The sequence below is a fragment of the Polychytrium aggregatum genome (genome assembly GCF_025602895.1).
Source record: "Polychytrium aggregatum strain JEL109 chromosome Unknown BJ171scaffold_133, whole genome shotgun sequence".
NCBI classification, from domain to species: Eukaryota; Fungi; Chytridiomycota; class Chytridiomycetes; order Polychytriales; genus Polychytrium; species Polychytrium aggregatum.
Genome location: NW_026516335.1, coordinates 95,299 through 111,867, shown reverse-complemented (window position 1 = coordinate 111,867; position 16,569 = coordinate 95,299). Strand labels below are relative to the sequence as shown.

Here is a 16,569-nt window from a genome sequence, read left to right as displayed (position 1 = left end):
GAATCTGGTTGGTGGCAAAGCCCCTCTCCTTGAAAGCTTGTCTGATCGTACGGTAGCTACCCCGAGGGATACCCTTGACGTAAACCCAAGCGGCGTTGTCCATCCTATCCTTTAAGGGTCCTTCCTCGACAGGGACCGAGGATCTGATCATCCTGAATGGCGTGGCAGTCTTGGGCACCAGCCACTTGCCGTCGGTGGGGTCACGGCCGCGGAGGATGGCGCCGATGGCCTCGTTCTTCTTGCCGGCATCGGCCTCCTGGTGGACTTTTTCGAGGGCCGCCAGCTTGCGCGCGTCGATTGTCTTGTTGTCGGGCTGCTTCTTGGCACCCCGCTGGGCGGCTGCTGCGTAGGATGTCGGAGCTGGGCGTTCCGAGATGGCCCGGGACGCATGCTCCAGCTCGGAGGCGAGCGTCTGCATGCACTCGGTGGCGCTCTGGGTCAGGGCCTTGATTCTAGCAGCTTCCTCGGGTTTGCTGAGGTCCAGCTTGGCGAGTTCTTCGTTAATCTTCTGAGCTTTCTTGAGAAGCTCACTCTGGATGTGCTGAAGCTGCTGTTGGGGACTCTGCTTCTTGCGCATGTCGGTGGCGCAGACGCGCTTCCCGACAGCCCTGGCATCGGCGAGGGAGGCCCGTTGTTCGAAAAGCTTCCATCCGGCTTCGTCATGGCGGGTCATCAGGCCCCAGAATACGAGGATGGAAAAATGCTTCCCGCATTCTTCCACCTTGGTGGCGGCGTCCGGGCTCATCAGCATGTTCTTGCAGACGACCGAGTGCTGGGCGTCGTCGATACGCCAGGCGGGGGGCTTGCTCCCTCTGCAACGGGAGCATTGAACTTGGTCTGCCTTCAGAGCGAAGACAAACCTAAAGCGGCGGTAGGTGATGTCTTTGAAATCGACCGGGATGAAGTCCTGGTCGGTGAGAGTGTTGTTCTTGGCCTTCTCGAGGATCGAGAGGGCCCACTTCTTTTCTTCAACCACGTCGGGCGGGTTGGGAAAGATTGCCGAATCTGCATAGAGCTCTTCGATAATTTCTTCGACGGTCTTCTTGCGACCGACGTGCAGCTGGATGGGCTCACCATCCCTGCGGTGCTTTTTGGTGGGTGCTGATTCGGTGGCCTCGGTGATACTGGCGCTACTGACCTGATGGCCGTTGCTTTCTAGGCTGCGATTTTCGTCCGTTTGGCCTGGTTCTTGGGCAGCAGGGCTGCCCGAGGTGTCTATGGCCATCTCGTTGATGGCCGTTTGGGTCGGGGGCATGTGGAGGGGGTCGTTGGTTGAGAGTGTTGAGCGGTTTGTTGATAAAAAGAGCGACGGAGAGCCTGTGCCTGTGGATCCAAAAGTTGAGATCAAGGTCAAGCTCGCATGGTTGGTCCAGTGGTAGAATTGCCGCCTGCCACGCGGCAGACCCGGGTTCGATTCCCGGACCATGCACATTATTTTTCGCCTCCAGCAGACATCCCTGCCGGCTGGGTCGGTCAGTATCATCTCCCAGGATTTGCTTGTCGGGCTTGTGTGCCACAAAAGATCGCAGCTTCTTAATAATCTAATGGGTCATATCTCATATCGATTAATTGTCTTGGATTACGCTGCGTCCAGCTTTCTTTCTTTTTTCGATTCGGGATTGCGAACATACCTTCTGGACATACACGAGCCACCGGGGTCGTGTGACACCTCGATCTTATGCTGTTCATTTTACGTGGAATTTGGATAGCTCGATTTGCGACCGAGACTAAGAGTCAGTTAAAAGCTATTGTACTGCAACAGTGCGTTGGTGAGGCTTTGAATCGGGGTTTTCATCCTGAAGGTACTGATATTGGTGGGACTGAAACATCTTCACGTTCAGATTTGGAAGGAGCGGATTTTATTGCCAAATGTAAAGCTTGGATGCAAATTCGGACCGCTAGACAGTATGGTTTCAGTGTACTGCATATTTTATCGAGTACCTTTTTATGGAAGTGCTCTATGCGTACCTAATCTTGCTACACAGGCGCTCTCAGGATCGGGCCCTGTCCAGACCGGGACCAAATCAGGCCGACATCCATGCAAGCGCACAGCTCCATCTCGTAACCGGCGTTTTCACCGTCGATGGCTTTCTTTTTAAGAGCGCTCGAGTGTCATTTGTGTTTAACTCGAATGGATCGCCAGTTTGTCCTTTATGTGCATCTCTTCCACAGCGTGCGCGTCGGTCGTACGTCATAACAACGATCGTGTTCACGACCAAACAACCGAGCAGTCGGGATCAGCATCGCAGACTGTTTCTTTTGTTTGGGTATGACATCATCCAATCTTGAATTGAATCATCTTCTGGGTTTTCTGCCTCTGTCAAGGAGCTTGCGTCTGGATGAGGCTTGACTTTGTGATCACCTCCTTTTCTCGGGCCTGGACACTGAGCCTCATCAATTATACTTCCAACTAAGGAGATTCTCCTTCCTTCATCGGCTGTTTGACTTGACCCAGTATTCTTCCTGTCCAATATCTATTGAAAGTTATCAAGATCCTCCGCGCCGACGATCCATTCCATCGCTTGAAGAGCTTATTCGAAAGGCTTTGAGACTATCACCTCTCGTTCGGGTCTCCATCGCTGTTCAAGTCGCGTCGCTATCATGACCATCCTCAACTCGTGCCTGCTCTGGCTCCTGCCCTTGCTGTCTGGCCTCGGTAACATGATGTCGCATGATATGGACTGAGCACACCCTCATGAATTACAAACACGAGAAGCTGATTTCTTTCGGACTGTTCCCTTGATATGACCTGGACACGTCTCACAGGCGCATTCTGTCAGCAACCGAACGTGATCATTGGCGGAATCGGATCCAATCCCCCCTCATCCCTGTTTTTGGCCCTCTCCGGTGTCTATTCGAATTATGATCCGGGTTGGGACTACAATTATACGAATGCCGGCTCCGGAGCAGCTCGAGCTGCTCTTGCGGCCGGTGCTCCGAACCTGACATGGGCCGCTATCGATGTGATTCCCTCCAACGTTTCGTATACGGGGCCAGGAAACACTCTCGGGCATTTTGTTCCCGTCCCAGTTGCGGCAAGGTCAGTTGTTGTGCGCGTTCATCTAACTGCCATCGCACCAGCTGGAAATATTGTTTGCTTGATGGGGGAATGACTCCGCATTCCTTGCTCGAATGTGCCCGGGCACTGCGATTCCAAGTTGTGCTTGTGGCAACGCCCGGATGGACATGTGTTCGCCGTTGTTGATTCAGTGGAATCACGGCCTGGTGCTGTGGCTCGTGGAATCACAGCGACCCGTGGACTGAATCTTGTTCCTTGATTATCCTCGCGATGACGGGGAAACCAGCTGCATTGCCATCGTATATCACCTCAACGTCACCAATCTCACGCTGACTCGGCAGAACCTGGCCGACATCTTCAGTGGCAAGATTGCCTTCTGGAACGACACCCGCCTCACCCAGAACAATCCAAACCTCACCACGATCACTGCGCGTATCCAAACGATCGTAAATAGTGGTACTGCTGGACTGACGGCAAACTTCCTCTCGGCTTTGAACAAGTTCGATCCCACCCTGAATCTCACTGGGACGCGATACTATCCGCTTCCAACCTGGGGCCCTGCAAATACTCCTCTTTATGGTTCAAGCGACAGCATCCTGTCGGACGGCGTCCAAGTCGTACCGTTTTCGATTGGGTATGTCGATTTGCCATATGTGAACGCCACCCTATCTGGAATGGCATCCAGCTTCAATCTGTACGGGATCGCTAACATCATCAACAAGAACGGCGACACTGTCGCTCCATCCGTGCAGACGATGAAGGCAAGTGCGATCCACTCGCCCCTCCCCGTTGTGGGTTGGGATTCGTTGCGCACCCGATGCCTCGATGGTATCAGCGCGACCATGATCGTCCCACCCACATCACTGGATATCCTGTTCGAGCTGGTGATTGTGTGCACACATCAACGCACATCCACAGTCCAGCGAGTCACGGAGCTGATGGTCCTCTGCCACCGACTCTCCTCCCCGCCCAGGCTGCTCTTTCTTCCCCCATCACGACCAACATCTCGGCCCTGCGACACATCTCCAACGACATCGGAAACGCCATCCAGTCAAGCTACCTCGACTCGAGTGTCCCCAATGCCTATCCCCTCATGGAACCGACCTTCTTCATTCTGCGCCAAGACTCGCAGCTGTATGGGGTCAGCGCCGCAGAGATCCAAGCCACCCTGCGATTCTTGTTTTGGATCATATTCGGCGGCACTCAGACGGTGAGTAGTCGTTGACCTGACTCCAATCGTTGCGCCGGCGCTGACAGCACCAAAGCACCGACAGCACCAAAGCACTGACCATGACTCGCGCCTGCTCACCGCCCGTTCTCATGGTCGATTCGATACCATTTGCGATACTCGCTGGTCTGGCATCTTGCTGTGTTGTCATCAACTTCATTACCATCGGCACCACCGACATCATCAACATCATCTGCACCACCGGCCTTGCCTTGGCAAATACGATCGCCAGACTCTCTCGACCGAGCCGATCGCATCGCCGTCCACCGCCACGTACTTCAACCAATACAACTTTGTCCACTACACCGACCCGAACATCCGCCAGTTCGCCTACGATGCCTTCATGCTGGTCACCCAGGGCGGCCAGTCTCTGTATGACCCAACCTCGCCCTGCAATCCGTACTTTGACTCAAACAACATCTATGTCAGCGCCAGCTCTTGCAAGCACGGATACTGCATCATCGACGGCCCCTTCCAGTCGTCGTCGATAATCGAGTGCATCTGCGACGTCGGCTACTACAACAACCAGCAACTGGACTGCTCGGAGCCATCGGCGCCATTCATGATCCATTTCAACAACCTGGACTCGGACAATATTGTGATGCTGGTGTTGCTGATTGTCACGGTGCTGATCAATACCGGGATCTTGACGCTGATTGTCCTGTGGAGGAAGAAGCCGGACATACAGGCGATCTCGCCCAACTGCTGCTATGTGATCATGGCCGGCGCCTGTAAGTTGCCGATGTGCGATGGGTGCGATGGGTGCGATGGGTGCGATGGGTGCTGGTGCTGTCCTGCATTGCTACATCATCTTGCTCAATGTCGTCGTCGACTCGCTCGCTGCCTCGAACAACCAGTGTTTGGCCAGGTTGCCGCACTCTTCTTCTCGGCCGATCCGAGTCCCCTGGTCTGTGCCGGCCGCATCTTCCTCCCGGTGATTGCGTTTTCGTCCGTGTTCAGGTATGGTGCTGTTGGGGTCTCACGCTCTGGAACACCACCGCAATGTTGCTTCATCGACATGGCTGGGACTCACTTGTGGACAGCACCAGTCGTCGATACAATCGGCCATCGCACTCACCCACTCACTCACTCACCCACTCACTCACTCACTCACTCACTCCCTGTGCATCCAGCATGCTGCTCATGAAGTCGATCCGCATCTACATCATCTTTGGATACAAGCGCATCCGCACCATCAAGACCCCCGACTGGAAGCTCATCCTCGCCTCTGCCATGATCGTCGGGATCGAGATTGTGGTCTGCGTCGCCTGGGTCGCCATCGGCAGTCCCACCGCCGTGGTCGAGGGCAGCTTCTACGCCCTGGTGTGCGCTTCGGCTCACGGCTCCATGGCCGCCCCCGAGATCCTGATCTATGTCCTGAACGGAGCCATCCTGATTGGCTGTGTGGTGTTTGCATATCTGACCAGAGGCGCCCACGAGCGCTTCCAAGAGTCCAGGGTCATCGGACTGTGCAGCTATGTGGTGTCGATGACGCTGCTGCTGTGTCTGCCGATGGTGTATGCGCTCTCGGAGGAGCTGAGCTCGCAGGGCCTCTATGTCGTCGGGAGGATCATTCTCTCGTGTCTGGTCATCATGGTCTCGTCCTTGATCCCGATCATCCTCTTCAGCACAAGGCTCTTCAAGGTGCTCCAGCACAAGCCAGTCGGGAACGACAGCGAGAAGCAAACGCAGAGATCGTCCCCGGCTGCCACCAACCGGTCGTCCGTCACAAGCCAAGGCATGGCCAGAGCCTCGATCGTCGCCTATGCTTACGACTGCGGCCTGCAGGGCCTCAAGTTTGGAGGCGCCTGGGTGTCGTCGACGGTCCTGGTCTTCACCAACCTGGATCTGATCGAGATGCGGGAGTCCGACATGGACGGGACCATCCAGGTCAGCTTCCGATTCTCATCGTGCGAGTGCGAGCTCTGCGACCCCGAGAGCGACCCCGATGCAGAGAAGGTCCTGGCTCGAAGTGTCCGGGTCCGCCGCAACAAGGTGACGTATACACTCGAGTTTGGGTCAAAGGACACCGCCGGCTCGTTCATGGCCAACTATGCCGACGTCAAGGCAAAGGCCGGCACTGCCGCCGTGAAGGGTGTCGGCGGAATCAGCGGCCTTGGAGGAGCCGCAAAGCGAGACAAGACCGTCTTTGGGCTGCTCGAGGCAAGCGTCACCGGCACCAATGAACCCAGAGATCGCAAATCAGCGAACGACCAGTCGGAGTGATCAATGGGCACCGAGCTTGATGGATCGGATGCGGGCCATCCTCAGGCACCACATGGCCGAACTGGCGGGCGCTGCACAGACCAGGGCCATGGATTCAAATATATCATTAGTATCAATCATGACCTTAGGCAAGAACAATGATTTGGTAGCGAATCGGGCCTTAATATCCTCCCCTTCAAGGGATCGATGATGATCTGAAACCCACACATATCGTTCACTATAGAGAGCAACTGCCAACAGCTTGAACGTTGGGAAGAATATGAAGAGTATTTGGACCAGCTTGGACCCAGTTCAGATCGTGAATACCACACCGATAGCCGTGAGGCTGGTGTGGTGGAATACGGATGCCTTCCATGCAACGTTTTGATGGACACTGCTTGGGTGCCAAATGTTAGTATAAAGGCAAAGGCTGGAACACCTCAGGGAATCCCACATACAGCTGTACCAGGACAAAGAGGACGACGAGACACCCCAGGAGTGGATGATGTCATACCCAAACAAAAGAAACAGTCTGCGATGCTGATCCCGACTGCTCGGTTGTTTGGTCGTGAACACGATCGTTGTTATGACGTACGACCGACGCGCACGCTGTGGAAGAGATGCACATAAAGGACAAACTGGCGATCCATTCGAGTTAAACACAAATGACACTCGAGCGCTCTTAAAAAGAAAGCCATCGACGGTGAAAACGCCGGTTACGAGATGGAGCTGTGCGCTTGCATGGATGTCGGCCTGATTTGGTCCCGGTCTGGACAGGGCCCGATCCTGAGAGCGCCTGTGTAGCAAGATTAGGTACGCATAGAGCACTTCCATAAAAAGGTACTCGATAAAATATGCAGTACACTGAAACCATACTGTCTAGCGGTCCGAATTTGCATCCAAGCTTTACATTTGGCAATAAAATCCGCTCCTTCCAAATCTGAACGTGAAGATGTTTCAGTCCCACCAATATCAGTACCTTCAGGATGAAAACCCCGATTCAAAGCCTCACCAACGCACTGTTGCAGTACAATAGCTTTTAACTGACTCTTAGTCTCGGTCGCAAATCGAGCTATCCAAATTCCACGTAAAATGAACAGCATAAGATCGAGGTGTCACACGACCCCGGTGGCTCGTGTATGTCCAGAAGGTATGTTCGCAATCCCGAATCGAAAAAAGAAAGAAAGCTGGACGCAGCGTAATCCAAGACAATTAATCGATATGAGATATGACCCATTAGATTATTAAGAAGCTGCGATCTTTTGTGGCACACAAGCCCGACAAGCAAATCCTGGGAGATGATACTGACCGACCCAGCCGGCAGGGATGTCTGCTGGAGGCGAAAAATAATGTGCATGGTCCGGGAATCGAACCCGGGTCTGCCGCGTGGCAGGCGGCAATTCTACCACTGGACCAACCATGCGAGCTTGACCTTGATCTCAACTTTTGGATCCACAGGCACAGGCTCTCCGTCGCTCTTTTTATCAACAAACCGCTCAACACTCTCAACCAACGACCCCCTCCACATGCCCCCGACCCAAACGGCCATCAACGAGATGGCCATAGACACCTCGGGCAGCCCTGCTGCCCAAGAACCAGGCCAAACGGACGAAAATCGCAGCCTAGAAAGCAACGGCCATCAGGTCAGTAGCGCCAGTATCACCGAGGCCACCGAATCAGCACCCACCAAAAAGCACCGCAGGGATGGTGAGCCCATCCAGCTGCACGTCGGTCGCAAGAAGACCGTCGAAGAAATTATCGAAGAGCTCTATGCAGATTCGGCAATCTTTCCCAACCCGCCCGACGTGGTTGAAGAAAAGAAGTGGGCCCTCTCGATCCTCGAGAAGGCCAAGAACAACACTCTCACCGACCAGGACTTCATCCCGGTCGATTTCAAAGACATCACCTACCGCCGCTTTAGGTTTGTCTTCGCTCTGAAGGCAGACCAAGTTCAATGCTCCCGTTGCAGAGGGAGCAAGCCCCCCGCCTGGCGTATCGACGACGCCCAGCACTCGGTCGTCTGCAAGAACATGCTGATGAGCCCGGACGCCGCCACCAAGGTGGAAGAATGCGGGAAGCATTTTTCCATCCTCGTATTCTGGGGCCTGATGACCCGCCATGACGAAGCCGGATGGAAGCTTTTCGAACAACGGGCCTCCCTCGCCGATGCCAGGGCTGTCGGGAAGCGCGTCTGCGCCACCGACATGCGCAAGAAGCAGAGTCCCCAACAGCAGCTTCAGCACATCCAGAGTGAGCTTCTCAAGAAAGCTCAGAAGATTAACGAAGAACTCGCCAAGCTGGACCTCAGCAAACCCGAGGAAGCTGCTAGAATCAAGGCCCTGACCCAGAGCGCCACCGAGTGCATGCAGACGCTCGCCTCCGAGCTGGAGCATGCGTCCCGGGCCATCTCGGAACGCCCAGCTCCGACATCCTACGCAGCAGCCGCCCAGCGGGGTGCCAAGAAGCAGCCCGACAACAAGACAATCGACGCGCGCAAGCTGGCGGCCCTCGAAAAAGTCCACCAGGAGGCCGATGCCGGCAAGAAGAACGAGGCCATCGGCGCCATCCTCCGCGGCCGTGACCCCACCGACGGCAAGTGGCTGGTGCCCAAGACTGCCACGCCATTCAGGATGATCAGATCCTCGGTCCCTGTCGAGGAAGGACCCTTAAAGGATAGGATGGACAACGCCGCTTGGGTTTACGTCAAGGGTATCCCTCGGGGTAGCTACCGTACGATCAGACAAGCTTTCAAGGAGAGGGGCTTTGCCACCAACCAGATTCTCAATATCAGCTTTGTCAACAACAGCGTCTGTGAGTTTGTTCTCAGAGACAAGAGCTCGAGAGAAGAATTCTTGAAGCACATTACGGACATGAAATTCACTGAAGTCGCACACATGGACGTGTCGAAGATCACCGAGGCCGAGAAGGAGTCCAAGAAGCTCCAAATCAAGAGCTTCATTGAACGCGCTGCCAGGATATGTGCGGAATCCAATGACCTCCTCACGGCGACCTTGTACCAACGGAAGATGAACGACCCAGCCGTCGCCGAGCAGATCACTGCTAAGGCGAAGGAACTGGCTCGCAACAAACCAGGCCGCCAAGAAAAAGGCGGACGCGAAGGAACCACTCCTCCCCGCAAATGATGCAGCCCCAACCTACGCCCACTATTAGGTTCGCGACCCTGAATGTCTGCGGACTTGAAACCTCTATACACGAGGTTATCGAAATGGTAAAAGCAAAAGACCTCGACTTTATAACAGTCCAAGAAACGTGGCTCAAACCACAGCAATCCATCGGACCTTACAAGAACCTCATAGTTTTCGAAACCCGAGAGCCGTATGTCTCTGTCGACGGCCTCGCAAGAGGCACCGGAGGAATCGCCCTCATTCGGAACCCGAAAACCACCAACCTCGAAGACTTTAGCAACTTCCGCGTTGGACCTCATCACACGAGCATCTGGTTCAAGTTCCGAGGCATCGTCTTTGGATCTTTCTACCTCAAGCCTGCTCTATCAGCCAATGCGGCAGCCCTGCAAAAGTTCCGAGAAGCCCTGTCGGCCATCAAGACCAACACCACAGAAATGAACAATCCTATCCCATCTGTGATCATGGGCGACTTCAACACCCGCATGGGCCAGACAAGCAGAGACACCCATGAAACCGCCAACCGTTTGCAACCACTGCGGACAGCTGTAGCGGGCGGCTTCCTGGAATTCGTGGATTCGACCAACCCCACGGGGCAACACTGGACCCACGTCGTCAACGGGAAGAAACCACAACACTCAGTACTGGACCTCTTCTTTGTCTCGACGGCACTGAGACACAACGCCAAGACGGTGACGGTCCACTCCAACGATACCTGTAACTCAGACCACCGCATGGTGTCGATGGAACTTGAATGGAACGCCGCCAGAGAGCCTGCCCGCCCACCAATCCTCGTGTGGCGAACCAACAAGCTCGAAGATCCCGAAACCCTCCAGCAATACACGGAAGCCTTTAGAGTCCACCACCCAGTAGTCGTAGAGCAGATCACACAGCTGGGAACCCGGCTACCACAAGAGGATGGACCCATGGCACGCGAAGACGCCGAAGCCCTCGTTGAATCTGGGTGGAATATCATCAAGAACCACGTCACAGCGGTGGCACAAATCGTCATTGGGAAGCGAAAGAAGGATGGCCCGGCTCCCCGCAACGGCTTTTGGACCCCGGAAATGGCTGACATCAAGAAACGACGAAACACGGCTTATCGAATCGTGAACCAGTCGCCACAAGGCTCGAGAATCCAACTGCAGGCCATGGCCGACTACGAAAACATGAACAACAAACTCAAGGACCTCATACGACGACAGAAACGCGCCTTCTACAACACCTGGGCCCAGTCTCTCTCCACCAAATCGGACTCTGAGCTCCTCAAGGAAATCAGCAAGCGAGACAAGGTCAAAAGCGGCTTCTTCAACCGGTCGATTCTTCCGAAGACCAAGACAGCATGGACCAGTACCGGGCCCACTTTGGGAACATCTCAAGTCGTCTCGGTGTTCAAGAAGCCAACGATACACCGCGTCCTCAGGAAATACTATTCAGTCGCCTCTTGGGCCGCGAAATCACAGCAGAAGAAGTAAAAACAGCCATCCGACGCATGGGGAAACACAAGGCCCCTGGGTCCGACGGGATCAGTGCCGAGCTCCTACACCCAGTAACCGACCAAGTCTCGGATTGGCTGCGTCAGCTCTTCAACTGGTGCATGTGGACCGGCATCGTCCCTCAAGAATGGAATGTCGCCATCAACCACCCCATCTGGAAGAAGAAGGGCGAAGAAGAGGACATCAAGAACTATCGCCCGATCTCTCTGCTACAAGTTGTCCGAAAGGTATTCGAAAGGATCTTACATAGCCGACTCCTCCAGGAGATGGGCCCCATCGACATCTCCCAAGGAGGCTTCCGCAGCAACAGGGGAACCCTGGACCAGGTATTCGCACTCGATTCAATCGTCAAGTTCCTACAGAACGACGGCCACACCCCGTGGATCGCGTTCATGGACATCAAAGCCGCGTACGACTCAGTTGACCGGGATCGGCTCTGGCACAAACTCGAGCAACGAGACATCCCCCCGCATACCATCCGCATCCTACGCGCGCTCTTCGACAACGTGACCACCGCTGTTCTCGTGAGCGGCACCAAATCCCGGCCGTACTGGCTGGAGATCGGGCTGCTGCAAGGGTCGGTTCTTTCACCCACCCTCTACAGCCTCTTCATGGATGACCTCGCACAGAACCTACGAGCAGTCACATCACCCAGAATAGGGAACCTCATCATCAACAATATCATGTACGCGGACGACATGGCGTTGGTAGCAAAAAACCAAGAAGACCTCCAAAGACTTGTTGACATCTCCGAAGCACACGCAGACGAAAACAATTACGCTTTCTCTCCGACCAAATGCGAAGTGCTTACCGCGGAAGCAAACCCGACCCCAATCACACTCAAGGGAACACCTCTTAGCTTCGTCACCAGCACCTACAAGTACCTCGGGGTGCAGTTCGGCCCTGATGGCATCGACGCAGAGGCCCACGTCACTCAACTAAAGCACAAAGCCCAGTTCCGAACCAAAGAGCTCAAGGAACACGGCATCTTCAGCAAGTCAGTCTACCCTGGACTGATCGTCAAAATCTACAAGGCTTTCATCCGGCCCCGTCTGGAGTACGGCCTTGCCATCGTCAACATGAAGGGCCCGATAATGAACACTCTACAGGGGTGCATGCTGGACACACTGCGATCGGCACTCAACATCCGCCAGAACGCGTCTGGTCCGGCTGTCATGACAGCCACAGGAATCTACACCATGGCGACCAGAAAACAGATACTGATGATCAAGTGCTTCGGACGGTGGTTCGACAGGAAAGACGACCCAGGATATCTTGGATCCCACGTGCTCAAGTACATCACCGAGTTGCCCCCAAGAAACCCAAACAAGAAGATACTCTCCAAGCTGACCGGAAGCGCCGCATGGAAGGAGCTCGAGAGACAGCACCGAGACTCCCCAGACAGAACAAGACTGGACCTGTTTGAATCTGGAACTGGCACCGGCACACCCATCAAGAAGGCGGTGATCGTTCACAGTTTTGAAAAAGAGCGGAAGCCCGAGAAAGTAATGTCGATCGCAGGCACCTACAAGTGGGAAGGCGACCCCATCCTGACAGCGCGGATGCCAGTAGCAACAGTTGCCCAAGCAAGGAGAATACTCCTGTGGCGAGTCGGGTGTTTCCCACCTAAACCCGACAAGGAGTGCAAAAAGACCGGACCCAACGGCCCCAAGGTGTATGTCAACAGAAAACATGCAGCAGAATGTGTCCGAGCCAAGGACCGACTCGAGAAATATGTTCACCCCACATCGATCCCCGAAGGCATCACCTACATCGACCTTGCAATCGACGCACTCCCCAAGTTGGCTCGAGTGCCAACAAGACCACTCACCACCGATCCTGAAAAACAGAGAAGATGGCGTGCCAAGCGCAGCCGAGTACTGAACAACAGACCAGCGATCTGGCTGGATGTCGTGGCGGTGCTGGATGACATCGCAACCAAATGTCTGTCGTGGACAGCAGCCCCTCGGGCTGACCAATCGCAGCAAACAAGTACCTGAGAAAGAAACCCTCCCAGACGCATGAGCAGACACTTGGACAGGGAAGCCGGAGCTGGAGTCCCAAACTGTCACTGAATGGATGAGTTCGGCAAAACTTGACATCGCCGTCCCTCCGCAAACAGGCCCCATGGGATAGAGAGCTGTACACCGACGACCCAAATGTCCCGGTTGGCAAAGCCAACACCCAGTGCCAGAGCCCAAAAGGGACGCTAAGGCAAAGTCTTTAATAAAGACCCACCTATTGACTGACTGGACCAACCATGCGAGCTTGACCTTGATATCATTTTTTGGGATCTAGACGATACCGAGCTCTTTACAGCACCAATCGACAAACCCACTTCACAATACCGACTCTCCTCCGCTCTTCATGACCCGCAACCACCACCAGGACCTTGGAGACACAGAAATGGACCAAGACCCTCCGTAATTCCATTAATATCAAAGACTAAAGCCCAGAACAACCAGCCTCTCCAGCCCACCCAGCCCACCCTCTCCCCAGCCCAGCCCAGCCCAGCCCAACCCCAAGACCATGACCAAGACCAAGACTAACACCAACACTTTGATGCCTGATAGCACTAACACCCGGACCCCTGGCCAGTATGCCGGTATTGCTGTTAAGAAGTGAAAGGCGCCTGAAGACAACACTGGCCCTAGCATCGACCCCGCTCAACCCGAACACGATATGCATGACCTACCCAAATTTGATTTCGGCAAACTTATCCACGATCTCTACGGCGACTCTCCCAGCCTCCCCAACCCACGTTTCGTGGAGAAGGAGAGGGCATGGGCCTTGTTCATTATCGGGGGGGGGGTTAGGGACAGGGCCATTAGCGACTCGGACTTTAGCACCATCCCCACGAACCACATCACCTACCGCCGCTTCCGCTTCGCGATGGCCATCCTGGCCAGTATCGTCCGCTGCCCGAACTGTGCAAAAGCCCATGGAAATCCAAGCGGCAGATAGGGACGGAAATCCGTTGTGATAGAGCAGCCCAACTCAAACAACCGCTGGATGTAGCCGAACAAATCAGAAGAAACCAAGTGACCCGTTGATAAGAGAACAAGTAACATATAGATTGTGTTGAATAATAGATAGGCTAACTTCCGAAATTCAAGTCGTTATGACACGGGCCTGACGACCGAATCACTATACTACGCTAGACAAATTATCCTACTGTTTTGGCTAATGTCTTTTTTGAACCAGATCTAGAGCTGAACTAGCCACTGAATAACTATCATATTAGGTCATAATGTGTGAGGGAAATCAACAAACTGCTCAGCAGTGCACGTATCAATATATTATGCATTCAGACTAAAAGATTAAGTGGGATAAAATATAATTATGCTAATGAGCATTAATAAACAATATAGGTCTTGAATTAACGAAGCCAATACTGAATCAAAATTTCATTAAACTCACCATTCAAATATTTGTTTATCGTCCTACCGCACAGTACTCTATATACTTCATATTGACGCGAGACAGCAAAGTATTTAATTATACGCATATTTTATTTGTTTATTTATTTTACATGGCTGTCTGTGCTACGCACTTTTATGATTAAATCAATGATGCACGATGATGTGTACTGTGCACCATGTTGGAACCTCCTCGATATAAAATTTCGTGCTTGGTAGTAGAAGCAGTGATTACTTTGAGAACGTCTCATTTACCCAGCTTAGCAGACCTAATCATCACTACGGCCTTCTGTCGACCAGTAAATCAATATTAAAATCACACATCTGTAACTGTTAATACATGGCACATTTTAGATAAAGGTATTATAGATGTACTCTGTACTCTCTCAAGAAATTTTTTTGATCAACGATCTGTAATAACTTTACTCTTTCTTCAACGTATTCAGTATCACCTGAGTTTAAATGTTGAATAGGACCATATAAGTAGAGACAAAAGCTTTCTGAAGTGTATTTGTATCGTACATTTCGCCAATTATCCAAAGATCCAACTATCTCAACATCGAATAGACATTGTTGAGGTATATATAATGACTTTGATCGTCAGTATTAATCCCTTTAGAATAGTCTTTATTGCTGTGGAGTGTACAGAGCTGCTAGATTATTCAAGACAAAGACAAAGACGACACGGCATGGATGATTTGATAGAACAGAGTTTATTCGAAAAATATTTTTTGGAAAGATAGGCTATACATTCTAATTAACATGGTGGACGAGGCGTTGTTGGGGCTCTCTGTATTGCTGAAGAGCTGAGAGGCCGAACCAGCGGGGAGTACCGTGAAATTCAAGGTTGAAACGTGAAAGCATTCAAGGAAGAGATGATAGATTTATTTTAGAAGATTGTTTCGGAGTACTAACACATCGGGGAGGAACAGAGGGCACTTTATACTCCATGATGCCCTCAAAAGTTGGGGCGATTGTTTTGGACTGATGACTTTTGGTTGCAATTGATCCTTCGCCATGTTCACATATTAGATCTCTGGAGGTCTTGGGTATATTTGTGGCTCATAATTTTAGCATTGCAGTTGGGCAGTGATTACACTAAATATTTTCCAGACAATCTAATTATTTGGTGGTACGAATTATTGTCGGTGTTGAATATTATCCACATTGATCATATGATAAAGTGGGGTGAACTTCATCGTACCAAAAGCTTAAGAAAATTTATATTATAAAATAAAAAATATAGCAGAATCCATAAGTCTTTTCAATCGCCCTGCAGCAATGGAGCAGAGGGTGAATAATAAAGTATCGATTAAAACAGTATTATGTAAAGTATATATACACTTTTTGAATATCGAGTGAAAAGGCGGGGCCTTGGCGCAACGGTAGCGCGTCTGACTCCAGATCAGAAGGTTGTCGGTTCAAATCCGGCAGGCCTCAACCCTCTCGGCCGCATGGCCAAATGGATAAGGCGCTTGACTACGAATCAAGAGATTCCAGGTTCGACCCCTGGTGTGGTCGCTCTTTTTGCTCCTCTGTTCTGTTGGTCCGCTTCCATTATTCCTCCCAATCCGAATAGCCTTTTATGATATCCCTGGTTGCACGGATATACCCTATCTATTTGCATTGACGGTATAATAATATGATAGTCTGATGTTCTGATATTATGTTTTCTGAGTATCCGCTTCGGCCACTACCCAAACTACAATTGAGCCGGAGAGACTATTCTAGTGCTTTCGATTTCCAACATCGCGTCAAGATGAGCAGAAATCGACAAGATGGCTAGTTGGATTGATCGTTTAGTTGATCCCTAAAGGTGAAGAGCAATACTGGCAATCGTCCTATACAAGCATAGAGTTGGCCTTGACTTGTACACTCGAGCAAACTGAGTGGATCTGTCCCTCACGTGAGCCTCGTACACAGAGCTGGTTCTACTCTATGCCTAAGCGGGGCTCTATCGCATGTTGATTGTGCTGTCGCTCAAATGAATCTTTTTTCTCATTCTATTTTCCAGCACTTCCATTATTACTCTTCCGACTACAGTCCATCAAAAATGGAT

At 52.4% G+C, this 16,569-nt stretch overlaps 1 protein-coding gene and 4 non-coding genes across 5 annotated transcripts; 4 read left to right on the top strand and 1 right to left on the bottom strand.

Moving 5' to 3' along the window:
* The first annotated feature begins 1,358 nt into the window (after positions 1-1,358).
* Positions 1,359-1,429, top strand: BJ171DRAFT_t388. The gene has a single exon. It is a non-coding gene; the product is annotated as a tRNA-Gly (tRNA).
* A 1,172-nt stretch (positions 1,430-2,601) lies between these two features.
* BJ171DRAFT_614470 (uncharacterized protein) lies at positions 2,602-6,473 on the top strand (the record flags this gene model as incomplete). The annotated part of the gene is made up of 7 exons (XM_053115316.1): positions 2,602-2,656; positions 2,767-3,040; positions 3,306-3,810; positions 3,993-4,229; positions 4,480-4,978; positions 5,105-5,207; positions 5,381-6,473. 7 exons carry the CDS (start codon positions 2,602-2,604, stop codon positions 6,471-6,473), a joined length of 2,766 nt encoding a protein of 921 aa, XP_052961738.1.
* A 1,331-nt stretch (positions 6,474-7,804) lies between these two features.
* Positions 7,805-7,875, bottom strand: BJ171DRAFT_t387. Its single transcript has one exon. It is a non-coding gene; the product is annotated as a tRNA-Gly (tRNA).
* Positions 7,876-15,878: 8,003 nt separating this feature from the next.
* Positions 15,879-15,950, top strand: BJ171DRAFT_t389. The gene has a single exon. It is a non-coding gene; the product is annotated as a tRNA-Trp (tRNA).
* Positions 15,951-15,958: 8 nt separating this feature from the next.
* BJ171DRAFT_t390 lies at positions 15,959-16,031 on the top strand. Its single transcript has one exon. It is a non-coding gene; the product is annotated as a tRNA-Arg (tRNA).
* Positions 16,032-16,569: the final 538 nt, after the last annotated feature.